A 12,272-nucleotide genomic window follows, 5' to 3' on the forward strand; every position below is an offset into this window, starting at 1 on the left:
ACCCTAAAACCTCTGAATTGAGAAGTACTCCAGGATTCTATAAATTTACAGTCTCAGTGGGGTACAACCAAACGGGAAGGCTTAGTGGGTCAGGAGATCACAAGAACTCAAATAGCCTGCCCGAGGATCCCACAGGTATGTGCCCCCTATATTTTTATCCTGGAAAATGTCCATATATTAGAAAATACCACGAGTCCCATGTGTCACTGTTAAAAAAAGTGACATATTGGGTAGGAAAGCAGTCTGGAGCGCTGGTAGATTTCTACAGGGACATTTTAACTGTAAGAAGGGTCCCTTGGGTTGGCTCATCCCCTAAAGTATCACCTGAGGATTGTATTATAATAAACTTTAGGAGTCCCTGGACTGTCAATGCTTTGTATTACCATCTTTCGACTATGAAACCATCTGTAGGGCCTATAAGAGTACAACGTCTGACCAAGTTTATTCTCCCGACATTAAATCCATGCTATCCTGATTCAACTCGTCCTGGGAATCAGAATTTCAGCAATCCTGGTCCCTCTAACTCCCCTGATACTGTCTTGGAATTGTCTAACAGGTATGAGCCTCTGGCCTCACTGGAGCAACTAGATTGACCATCAGTAACTGGGCCTTTATTGCAAGGCCCCTTGGAGACAAATATACTGTCATAGTCCCTCTCGCAATCCAAGGGAGCCTCCAATATACATGACACACAGGGTATGACAGCCCTAGGGATTATTTCCTGAAACGTTGCAGGTTTAAAATCAAAAATTGGAAACCCTGACTGGATAAATTTAGAGACGGAAAATCTTTTTATCTGCTGCCAGGAGACCTGGCTCACAGAATCCCCACATATTAATGGTTACACCACATATAGTGTTCCTGCAACTAAGGCCTCCGCAGGCAGAGCTAAGGGCGGTTTGGCTACTTTTCTATCTGTAGATGCCGGAGGGATGGAAGCACATGTTGTGGGCACATCTCCTTTTTTTCTGGCTTTATTTTTGAAATTAGTAGAGCCATTTGATATACTACTGATCAACTATTACTGTATAATAATACCTTTGACAATTCTGACACAAGTGTGGTGGGTAGCCTGGAGATGTTAATACATAAGGTAACAACTATTAGTAAAAAGGACCTAAGAATAGTTTGGGCTGGTGATTTTAATGCCCACCTGTGTGAGCCAGAGTTCTTGGATTGCTGTGGACTCTTAGATGAAAATGATAATCCCATTCAACATTTTAAACACTCTCCATATGGGAATGCTCTTAACTCTCTGATAACAGCAAATTCTCTGTTTTTCCCCATACCAGTTATTAGAGGGATACCAACATTTGTAAGGGGGGATACTCATACTACCATTGACTATATTATTTATTCTAGAGAATTATCCTCTATTGCAGGGCAATTCAGGGTGACCCCTGTATTAGTGACCATAACCCCTTATCTATTGTGATTAACTTGGACTTGACGAGCGATTCAAGAAGTGGGAAGCGACACCCTGCTATGAAGCTCTCAACCCAAAAAGGACTCACAATTAAATGGGGAAAGATAAACAGCAATACCTTCTTTAAAGACCTATTGCTGAATAAATGGTCAGATGTTATGACATCCCTGGATGAAGATAGGGCCCCCCATGAAATTGTCCGTGCATTTTCCTCTTTGACAAGGTACATGGCGGAGAAACTACAGCCCTCTGGCACTAACAAAGTTTATGGCTCAAGATGGTTTAACCATGCATGCACCACATCCTTAAGCAAGCTAAAGAAAATAATCAATGCATCTCCCCAAGATCGACAAGCAATTAAAATTGCTAGGAAAAATTATAAGGAAGCACTTGCCAAGAGGAAAGCCGAACTAAGTGAGTCTGCGTGGGAGGAATTGATGGAAGCAAGTAAAATTAAAGATACAACTGCATTCTGGCGTGTGGTTAACTCTTCACTGCTGAATGATAAACATGAGATGTCCATGGATACTGTCATTCCAGCCAAGACTTGGGTGGATTATTTCAAAAAATCTTTTTCTACAGAGACAAATGTTCAATTAGAAATGTCGAACTGTTTGAAGCTTATAGGAAATGATCAGTTAAATCTGGCCTTTAGCAATATTATAAGCGTGGACGATGTCAAACAAGCCATTCAAGACTGCCCCTCTGAGAAAGCCCCTGGCCCAGACAGAATTCCTGCCGATTTATATAAAGCGCTTCCAGATTTCTGGGGACCACTGCTTACCAATGTCTTGAGATCGGCTGTGGCAGGCCCTTTAGTAGATTCTTGGAAAGAGGCGATCATCGTCCCGATTTTCAAGAAGGGAGACAGGGCAGATCCTTTGTGCTATCGCCCAATCTCTTTATTGGATAGTTCAGTCAAAATTCTAGGTCGAGTGATCTTAAATAAGCTAGAAAAATGGGCGACTGAACCTCACTCCCTTTCAGAAATACAATTTGGCTTTCGGCCAGGTGTGGGCAGAGTAGAACAAACTCTTAACTTGACCCTCATAGTCCAGAAATATACCAAAGTCAAAAGGGGGTGTATACATCTAGCATTCATGGATCTGTCCTGTGCCTTTGATACAGTTAACAGGGAGAAACTGTGGATGGTAATGCTGGATATGGGCGTGGATAAAGATATAGTCATCTTACTTAGTAAACTTCACGCCTGTACAGAGGCTCAGGTCTGCTATTCCCGGAAGGGAGGTTTGACAGAGAAATTTCTCTCACTAAAGGGGGTTAGACAGGGTTGTGTCCTTGCCCCTTTTCTTTTTCTTTTGTATATAAATGGGTTAGAGAAATTTCTTTGTGAATCAGGTAAGGATTCCCCAGTCATCAATAATTCCCCAATCCCTGTACTCTTGTATGCGGACGATGCTTACTCATCTCAAGGACAGCAAATGGCCTCCAGATTTTATTAAATGCTTTTAATACTTTTATGGGGAACCTCGGTCTTAAAATTAACAGAACTAAGGGCCAGATGTAGGAAGGAAGCAATTTGCGAGTTGCAAATTGCGAGTCCTTCCGACTCGCAATTTGCAACTCGCAAATTGCTATGCAGTACGGTGTCTCAGACACCGACTGCAACTCGCTATGGGGTCGCAATGACCCACCTCATGAATATTCATGAGGTGGGTCGCAAATTGCGGCCCCATAGCGAGTATAGGCACTCGCTAACATGGAGGCCTGCTGTAGTCAGCAGGCCTCCATGTTAGCGACCTGCTTTTCAATAAAGCAGTTTTTTTTTTTTTTTAAATGTAGCCCGTTTTCCCTAAGGGAAAACGAGGTGCATTTAAAAAAATCCGAAACCTTTTGTTTCGGTTTTTTCAGGGCAGGGAGTGGTCCCTTGGACCACTCCCTGCCCTGAAAAAATATTTTGGGGTCCATTCACAAAGGGGAAGGGGTCCCATGGGGACCCCTTCCCGTTTGCGAATGGGTTACCATCCACTTCAAGTGGATGGTAACTGCGACTCCATTTGCGACCGCATAAGCGGTCACAAATGGAATTGCATACCATTGCGAATCGCAAATAGGAAGGGAACACCCCTTCCTATTTGCGATTCGGAAATGCATTTTGCGAGTCGGTAACGACTCGCAAAATGCATTTCTGCATAGGAAACACGCATTTGCGAGTCGCAAACGGCAAATTTTGCCGTTTGCGACTCGCAAAGTGCTTCCTTCATCTGGCCCTAAGTAATTTGTGATGAAGACTGGACCCAAATTAGCAAAAACGAAAAACTTTGTTCTAGATGGGCATGAGATACTCAAGGTCCCACATTTTACGTATCTGGGGGTCCCCATTGATGTAGATTTTAATTGGAAATTTTTAATTAATATACGTTCAATACAATTCCAAAAAGCCATAGAAGCAGTTTTTAGGTTTGCGAAAAGACTCCGACATAAACCTGTTAAAGAAATGATGACTGTTTTCTCCTCTAAGTGTCTTTCTATTGCGACATTTGGAGCCGGGGTTTGGGGGCATGCAGAATGTACAGGACTCCAGACTGTAGAAAATAAATTTTTAAGAAGGTTATTAGGAGTCCCCCAATCTACACCAGGAATGTTTTGTCATAAAGAAGTAGACTTGAGACACATATCTAGCTATATAAAGCTTCAACCTGTATTATTGTGGGTAAAAATCTGGACCAAGACAGAAGCGTTTTTATGTAGAAAGGTGATACAGGATTGTCTCCACTTATCACGATTTCTGGATATACCCTGGCTTAGATATGTCTATCTCTCCCTCCTATCATTAGGATTAGGAGAATTTTTCCTTAAACCGGATACTTTAACAAGACAGGACATTAAGAAGGTTAAAGACATATTCTGGCAGAAAAACCAGGCCATGGAGCCAGCCTCGGGTGTAATTAGATCATGGACGAGGCATGAGACACAACAACTTCAACCAAAGCTATATTTGACTATTATCAATCACGAGCGACAAAGGTTTTTACTCACGAGGCTACGTTTAAATACCTTACACTACCTGGTAGCATTTCCAGCATGTGGAACCTGGTTCAAGAACTTTCCTCCTTGTCGCTGTGATGGAAAGACACCCCAGAGTACATTGCACTTTATGCTTTTTTGCACTTTATATGTGTAGGAAAGTACCATCTTGCCTGGCATGTTACCCCCATTTTTCACTGTATATATGTTGTTTTAGTTGTATGTGTCACTGGGACCCTGGTAACCCAGGGCCCCAGTGCTCATAAGTGTGCCTGAATGTGTTACCTGTGTAGTGACTAACTGTCTCACTGAGGCTCTGCTAACCAGAACCTCAGTGGTTATGCTCTCTCATTTCTTTCCAAATTGTCACTAACAGGCTAGTGACCATTTTTACCAATTTACATTGGCTTACTGGAACACCCTTATAATTCCCTAGTATATGGTACTGAGGTACCCAGGGTATTGGGGTTCCAGGAGATCCCTATGGGCTGCAGCATTTCTTTTGCCACCCATAGGGAGCTCTGACAATTCTTACACAGGCCTGCCACTGCAGCCTGAGTGAAATAACGTCCACGTTATTTCACAGCCATTTTACACTGCACTTAAGTAACTTATAAGTCACCTATATGTCTAACCTTTACCTGGTAAAGGTTAGGTGCAAAGTTACTTAGTGTGAGGGCACCCTGGCACTAGCCAAGGTGCCCCCACATTGTCCAGGGCCAATTCCCCAGACTTTGTGAGTGCGGGGACACCATTACACGCGTGCACTACATATAGGTCACTACCTATATGTAGCTTCACAATGGTAACTCCGAATATGGCCATGTAACATGTCTATGATCATGGAATTGCCCCCTCTATGCCATCTTACCATAGTTGGCACAATCCCATGATCCCAGTGGTCTGTAGCACAGACCCTGGTACTGCCAAACTGCCTTTCCTGGGGTTTCACTGCAGCTGCTGCTGCCAACCCCTCAGACAGGTTTCTGCCCTCCTGGGGTCAAGCCAGGCTTGTCCCAGGATGGCAGAACAAAGGGCTTCCTCTGAGAGAGGGTGTTACACCCTCTCCCTTTGGAAAATGGTGTGAAGGCAGGGGAGGGGTAGCCTCCCCCAGCCTCTGGAAATGCTTTCTTGGGCACAGATGTGCCCAATTCTGCATAAGCCAGTCTACACCGGTTCAGGGACCCCTTAGCCCCTGCTCTGGCGCGAAACTGGACAAAGGAAAGGGGAGTGACCACTCCCCTGACCTGCACCTCCCCTGGGAGGTGTCCAGAGCTCCTCCAGTGTGCTCCAGACCTCTGCCATCTTGGAAACAGAGGTGCTGCTGGCACACTGGACTGCTCTGAGTGGCCAGTACCACCAGGTGACGTCAGAGACTCCTGCTGATAGGCTCCTTCAGGTGTTAGTAGCCTATCCTCTCTCCTAGGTAGCCAAACCCTCTTTTCTGGCTATTTAGGGTCTCTGTCTCTGGGGAAACTTTAGATAACGAATGCAAGAGCTCATCCGAGTTCCTCTGCATCTCTCTCTTCACCTTCTGATAAGGAAACGACCGCTGACCGCGCTGGAAGCCTGCAAACCTGCAACATAGTAGCAAAGACGACTACTGCAACTCTGTAACGCTGATCCTGCCGCCTTCTCAACTGTTTTCCTGCTTGTGCATGCTGTGGGGGTAGCCTGCCTCCTCTCTGCACCAGAAGCTCCGAAGAAATCTCCCGTGGGTCGACGGAATCTTCCCCCTGCAACCGCAGGCACCAAAAAGCTGCATCACCGGTCCCTTGGGTCTCCTCTCAGCACGACGAGCGAGGTCCCTCGAATCCAGCGACTCTGTCCAAGTGACCCCCACAGTCCAGTGACTCTTCAGCCCAAGTTTGGTGGAGGTAAGTCCTTGCCTCACCTCGCTGGGCTGCATTGCTGGGAACTGCGACTTTGCAGCTACTCCGGCCCCTGTGCACTTCCGGCGGAAATCCTTCGTGCACAGCCAAGCCTGGGTCCACGGCACTCTAACCTGCATTGCACGACTTTCTAAGTTGGTCTCCGGCGACGTGGGACTCCTTTGTGCAACTTCGGCGAGCACCGTTTCACGCATCCTCGTAGTGCCTGTTTCTGGCACTTCTCCGGGTGCTACCTGCTTCAGTGAGGGCTCTTTGTCTTGCTCGACGTCCCCTCTCTCTTCAGGTCTAATTTGCGACCTCCTGGTCCCTCCTGGGCCCCAGCAGCGTCCAAAAACGCCAAACGCACGATTTGCGCCTAGCAAGGCTTGTTGGCGTCCTTCCGGCGGGAAAACACTTCTGCACGACTCTCCAAGGCGAGAGGGATCCGTCCACCAAAGGGGAAGTCTCTAGCCCTTTTCGTTCCTGCAGAAACCTCAGCTTCTTCTGTCCAGTCGAAGCTTCTGTGCACCCGCAGCTGGCATTTCCTGGGCATCTGCCCATCTCCGACTTGCTTGTGACTTTTGGACTTGGTCCCCTTGTTCCACAGGTACCCTAGATTGGAAATCCACAGTTGTTGCATTGCTGGTTTGTGTCTTTCCTGCATTATTCCTCTAACACGACTACTTTGTCCTTAGGGGAACTTTAGTGCACTTTGCACTCACTTTTCAGGGTCTTGGGGAGGGTTATTTTTCTAACTCTCACTATTTTCTAATAGTCCCAGCGACCCTCTACAAGGTCACATAGGTTTGGGGTCCATTCGTGGTTCGCATTCCACTTTTGGAGTATATGGTTTGTGTTGCCCCTATCCCTATGTTTCCCCATTGCATCCTATTGTAACTATACATTGTTTGCACTGTTTTCTAAGACTATACTGCATATTTTTGCTATTGTGTATATATATCTTGTGTATATTTCCTATCCTCTCACTGAGGGTACACTCTAAGATACTTTGGCATATTGTCATAAAAATAAAGTACCTTTATTTTTAGTATAACTGTGTATTGTGTTTTCTTATGATATTGTGCATATGACACTAAGTGGTACTGTAGTAGCTTCACACGTCTCCTAGTTCAGCCTAAGCTGCTTTGCTAAGCTACCATTATCTATCAGCCTAAGCTGCTAGACACCCTATACACTAATAAGGGATAACTGGGCCTGGTGCAAGGTGCAAGTACCCCTTGGTACTCACTACAAGCCAGTCCAGCCTCCTACAATATGTTGTTCCGAGAAAAAGGTTTTTACGTCCGTTATTTTTGTCTAAAAGTATTAGAACTAGCCAGCTTGCTTATTCTCACTTACATAATTTGGGAAACATGGACATAATTCAGGCTGTGTTAAATTTTATATATGCTGCTCATGGTATTCGGAAAATGTACTAATAACGTTTTTTAGCAATTTTATGATTGAGAAATTTGTATGTTCTATTTATTTGATGTCTTTTATGGTCTTTTTGTACCGAATAAAGTAATGAATGATGATGATGACAATATGCCAAAAGTATCTCAGTGAGTACCCTCAGTATGACGATGCCAAATATACACAAGATATATGTACACAATACCAAAAATATGCAGTAATAGCAAAAGGAAGTAATGCAAGCAATGTAAAGTTACAGTAGATTGCAATAGGAGCACATAGGTATAGGGGCAACACAAACCATATACTCCAAAAGTGGAATGCGAACCACGAATGGACACCAAACCTATGTGAGCTTGTAGAGGGTCGCTGGGACTGTAAGAAAACAGTGAGGGTTAGAAAAATAGCCCACCCCAAGACCCTGAAAAGTAGGTGTAAAGTGCACCTATAACCCCCAGAGAGCACAGAAGTCATGATAGGGGGATTCTGCAAGGAAGACCAATACCAGACAAGCAACAACAGTGAATTTCTGGACCTGAGTACCTGTGAAACAAGGGGACCAAGTCCAAGAGTCGCGACAATGTCGAGAGTGGGCAGATGCCCAGGAAATGCCAGCTGAGGGTGCAAAGAAGCTGCCACCGGATGGTAGAAGCTGTGGATTCTGCAAGAACGAAGAGGGCTAGAAACTTCCCCTTGGAGGATGGATGTCCCAAGTCGTGAAGAAGCTGCAGAGGTGTTCCTACGCAGAAAGATTGCAAACAAGCCTTGCTAGCTGCAAGGGTCGCGGTTAGGGTTTTTGGATGCTGCTGTGGCCCAGGAGGGACCAGGATGTCGCCACTTGGATGAGGAGACAGAGGGGACGCCCAGCAAGTCAGGGAGCCTTCACAGAAGCAGGCAGCACCCGCAGAAGTACCGGAACAGGCACTTGGAAAAGGAGTGAACCGAAGTCCACCCGAAGACACAAAAGGGAGTCCCACGACGCCAGAGGACAACTCAGAAGGTTGTGCACTGCAGGTTAGAGTGTCGAGGACCCAGGCTTGGCTGTGCACAAAGGAAATCCTGGAAGAGTGCACAGGAGCTGGAGCAGCTGCAAATCACGCGGTACCCAGCAATGCAGTCTAGCGTGGAGAGGCAAGGACTTACCTCCACTAAACTTGGACTGAAGAGTCACTGGACTGTGGGAGTCACTTGGACAGAGTTGCTGAGTTCCAGGGACCACGCTCGTTGTGCTGAGAGGGGACCCAGAGGACCGGTGATGCAGTCTTTTGTTGCCTGCGGTTGCAGGGGGAAGATTCCGTCGTCCCACAGGAGATTTCTTCAGAGCTCCTGGTGCAAGAAGGAGGCAGACTTCCCCCAGAGCATGCACCACCAGGAAACAGTCGAGAAAGCGGCAGGGTAAGCGATACAAGGTTGCAGTAGTCGTCTTTGCTACTTTGTTGCGGTTTTGCAAGCATCCTGAGCAGTCAGCGGTCGATCCTTTGGCAGAAGGTGAAGAGAGAAGTGCAGAGGAACTCTGGTGAGCTCTTGCATTCCGTATCTGAAGAATTCCCCAAAGCAGAGACCCTAAATAGCCAGAAAAGGAGGTTTGGCTACCTAGGAAGGAGGATAGGCTAGTAACACAGGTAAGAGCCTATCAGAAGGAGTCTCTGACGTCACCTGATGGCACTGGCCACTCAGAGCAGTCCAGTGTGCCAGCAACACCTCTGTTTCCAAGATGGCAGAGGTCTGGAGCACACTGGGGGAGCTCTGGGCACCTCCCCTGGGAGGTGCAGGTCAGGGGAGGCGTCACTCCCCTTTCCTTTGTCCAGTTTTGAGCCAGAGCAGGGCTTGGGGATCCCTGAACCGGTGTAGACTGGCTTATGCAGAGATGGGCACCATCTATGCCCATCAAAGCATTTCAGAGGCTGGGGGAGGCTACTCCTCCCCAGCCCTGACACCTTTTTCCAAAGGGAGAGGGTGTAACACCCTCTCTCTGAGGAAGTCCTTTGTTCTGCCTTCCTGGGCCAAGCCCAGCTGGACCCCAGGAGGGCAGACACCTGTCTGAGGGGTTGGCAGCAGCAGCAGCTGCAGTGAAACCCCGGGAAAGGTAGTTTTGCAGTACCCGGGTCTGTGCTAGAGACTCGGGGGATCATGGAATTGTCTCCCCAATGCCAGAATGGCATTGGGGTGACAATTCCATGATCTTAGACATGTTTCATGGCCATGTTCGGAGTTACCATTGTGACGCTATATATAGGTAGTGACCTATGTATAGTACACGCGTGAAATGGTGTCCCCGCACTCACAAAGTCCGGGGAATTTGCCCTGAACGATGTGGGGACACCTTGGCTAGTGCGAGGGTGCCCACACACTAAGTAACTTTGCACTTAACCTTCACCAGGTGAACGTTAGACATATAGGTGACTTATAAGTTACTTAAGTGCAGTGGTAAATGGCTGTGAAATAACGTGGACGTTATTTAACTCAGGCTGCAGTGGCAGGCCTGTGTAAGAATTGTCAGAGCTCCCTATGGGTGGCAAAAGAAATGCTGTAGCCCATAGGGATCTCCTGGAACCCCAATACCCTGGATACCTCAGTACCATATACTAGGGAATTATAAGGGTGTTCCAGTATGCCAATGTGAATTGGTAAAATTGGTCACTAGCCTGTTAGTGACAATTTAGAAAGCAGAGAGAGCATAACCACTGAGGTTCTGATTAGCAGAGCCTCAGTGAGACAGTTCGGCATCACACAGGAAACGCATACATATAGGCCACAAACTTATGAGCACTGGGGTCCTGGCTAGCAGGGTCCCAGTGACACATAACAAACATACTGAAAACATAGGGTTTTCACTATGAGCACTGGGCCCTGGCTAGCAGGATCCCAGTGAGACAGTGAAAACACCCTGACATATACTCACAAACAGGCCAAAAGTGGGGGTAACAAGGCTAGAAAAGGCTACTTTCTCACACTCTTTCAATGCAGAGACCCCTCAAACTTTTAAAGTTTAAACTCTCATAGGTTGCCTGAACAACTGTGGGAGTAAGTTCTACTGAAGACATGATAGAAAAGGTTTACGATAGAGAGAGAGAAAAAGTTTTTGGAACTTTTGAAAGCACAGAGAACATTTTTTTTCAAACTTTTTGAAAACTTTTTAGAAAGTTTTAGAGAAGGAAAGTAAAACTGTTTAGTTGAGTGTGTATATTGAAATATTTAGTATATGTGTTTCTCATGAAAAGCACCAATGACAAAGTGGTAAAGCAGTTACAAGCACCTATCCCACTGCTGCACCACCAATGTAGGAGGCTGGCCTGTCTCATAGTGGGTACCTTGTGGTACTTTCACCTTGTTCCAGGTCCAGTTATCCCTTAATAGTAGATTAGAGGTGTTCTAGCAGCTTAGGCCGATATAGGTAGCTATAGCAGAACGGCTTAGGGTGAACTAGGAGACATGCAAAGCTCCTACTATACCACTTATATCACTTAGTACTATATCATAAGAAAGCACAATACTCTGAGTTACTAAAAATAAAGGTACTTTATTTTAGTGACAATATGCCAAAAGTATCTCAGAGGATATACTCCCTTAGGGGTAAGTAATATACACAAAATATACACACACAAACCAAAATCAGGTAAGTAACAGTTAGAAAAGTAGTGCAAACACTGTAGAACACGATAGAATGCAATAGGGAGAAATAGGCCTAGGGGCAACACAAACCATATACTCCAAAAGTGGAATGCGAACCACGAATGGACCCCAGGCCTAGTGTAGTGTGTAGAGCGTCACTGGGAGTGTAAGAAAACACTAAGGGTGTCCAAGATACCCCACCCCAAGACCCTGAAAACTAGGAGTAAAGTTACCCTACTGTCCCAGAAAGACAGTAAAGTCGAGATAGGGGATTCTGCAAGGACAATAACTGACTGCAGAGCACTGTAGATGGATTCCTGGACCTGAGGACCTGTAAAGGAAGGGGACCAAGTCCAAGAGTCACGCAAGTGTCCAGGGGGGGCAGGAGCCCACTAAACCCCAGATGAAGGTGCAAAAGGGCTGCCTCCAGGTGGACGAAGCTGAAGATTCTGCAACAACGGAAGGTGCCAGGAACCTCTCCTTTGGTCAGAAGATGTCACACGGCGTGCTGGAGGATGCAGAAAGACGGCAAACAAGCCTTGCTAGCTGCAAGAGTTGCGGTTGAAGAAAATGGGTGCTGCCCGAGCCCAGGAAGGACCAAGAGGTCGCCCCTTGGAGGAGGAGACAGAGGGGTGCTCAGCAATACGGAGAGCCCATGCAGAAGCAGGCAGCACCCGCAGAAGCACCTGAACTGGCACTTAGAAGATCTGAGGACAACCGTCAACTCAGAACAACAAAAGAGGGTCCCACGACGTCGGAGTCCAACTCAGCGAGTTGGGCAATGCAAGACGGAGTACTGGGGACCTGGGCTAGGCTGTGCACAAAGGAAGTCTTGCAAAATTGCAAAGAAGCTCAAGCAGCTGCAGTTCACGCAGTACAAAGGATTACTGTCTGGTGTGGGTGTAGGAAAGTACCATCTTGCCTGGCATGTTACCCCCATTTTTCACTGTATATATGTT

At 46.5% G+C, this 12,272-nt stretch overlaps 1 protein-coding gene across 1 annotated transcript in view; it reads left to right on the top strand.

The window, feature by feature from the left end:
* The window catches only part of LOC138293775 (zinc finger protein 850-like), a 407,545-nt gene that overhangs the window by 72,300 nt on the left and 322,973 nt on the right, over window positions 1-12,272 (top strand). The window contains exon 4 of the mRNA XM_069233117.1: window positions 8,867-8,878. Coding sequence (XP_069089218.1) covers window positions 8,867-8,878 — 12 coding nt within the window. The remainder of the gene's footprint in view (window positions 1-8,866; window positions 8,879-12,272) is intronic.

This window comes from Pleurodeles waltl, chromosome 4_2, assembly GCF_031143425.1.
Source record: "Pleurodeles waltl isolate 20211129_DDA chromosome 4_2, aPleWal1.hap1.20221129, whole genome shotgun sequence".
Lineage (NCBI taxonomy): Eukaryota > Metazoa > Chordata > Amphibia > Caudata > Salamandridae > Pleurodeles > Pleurodeles waltl.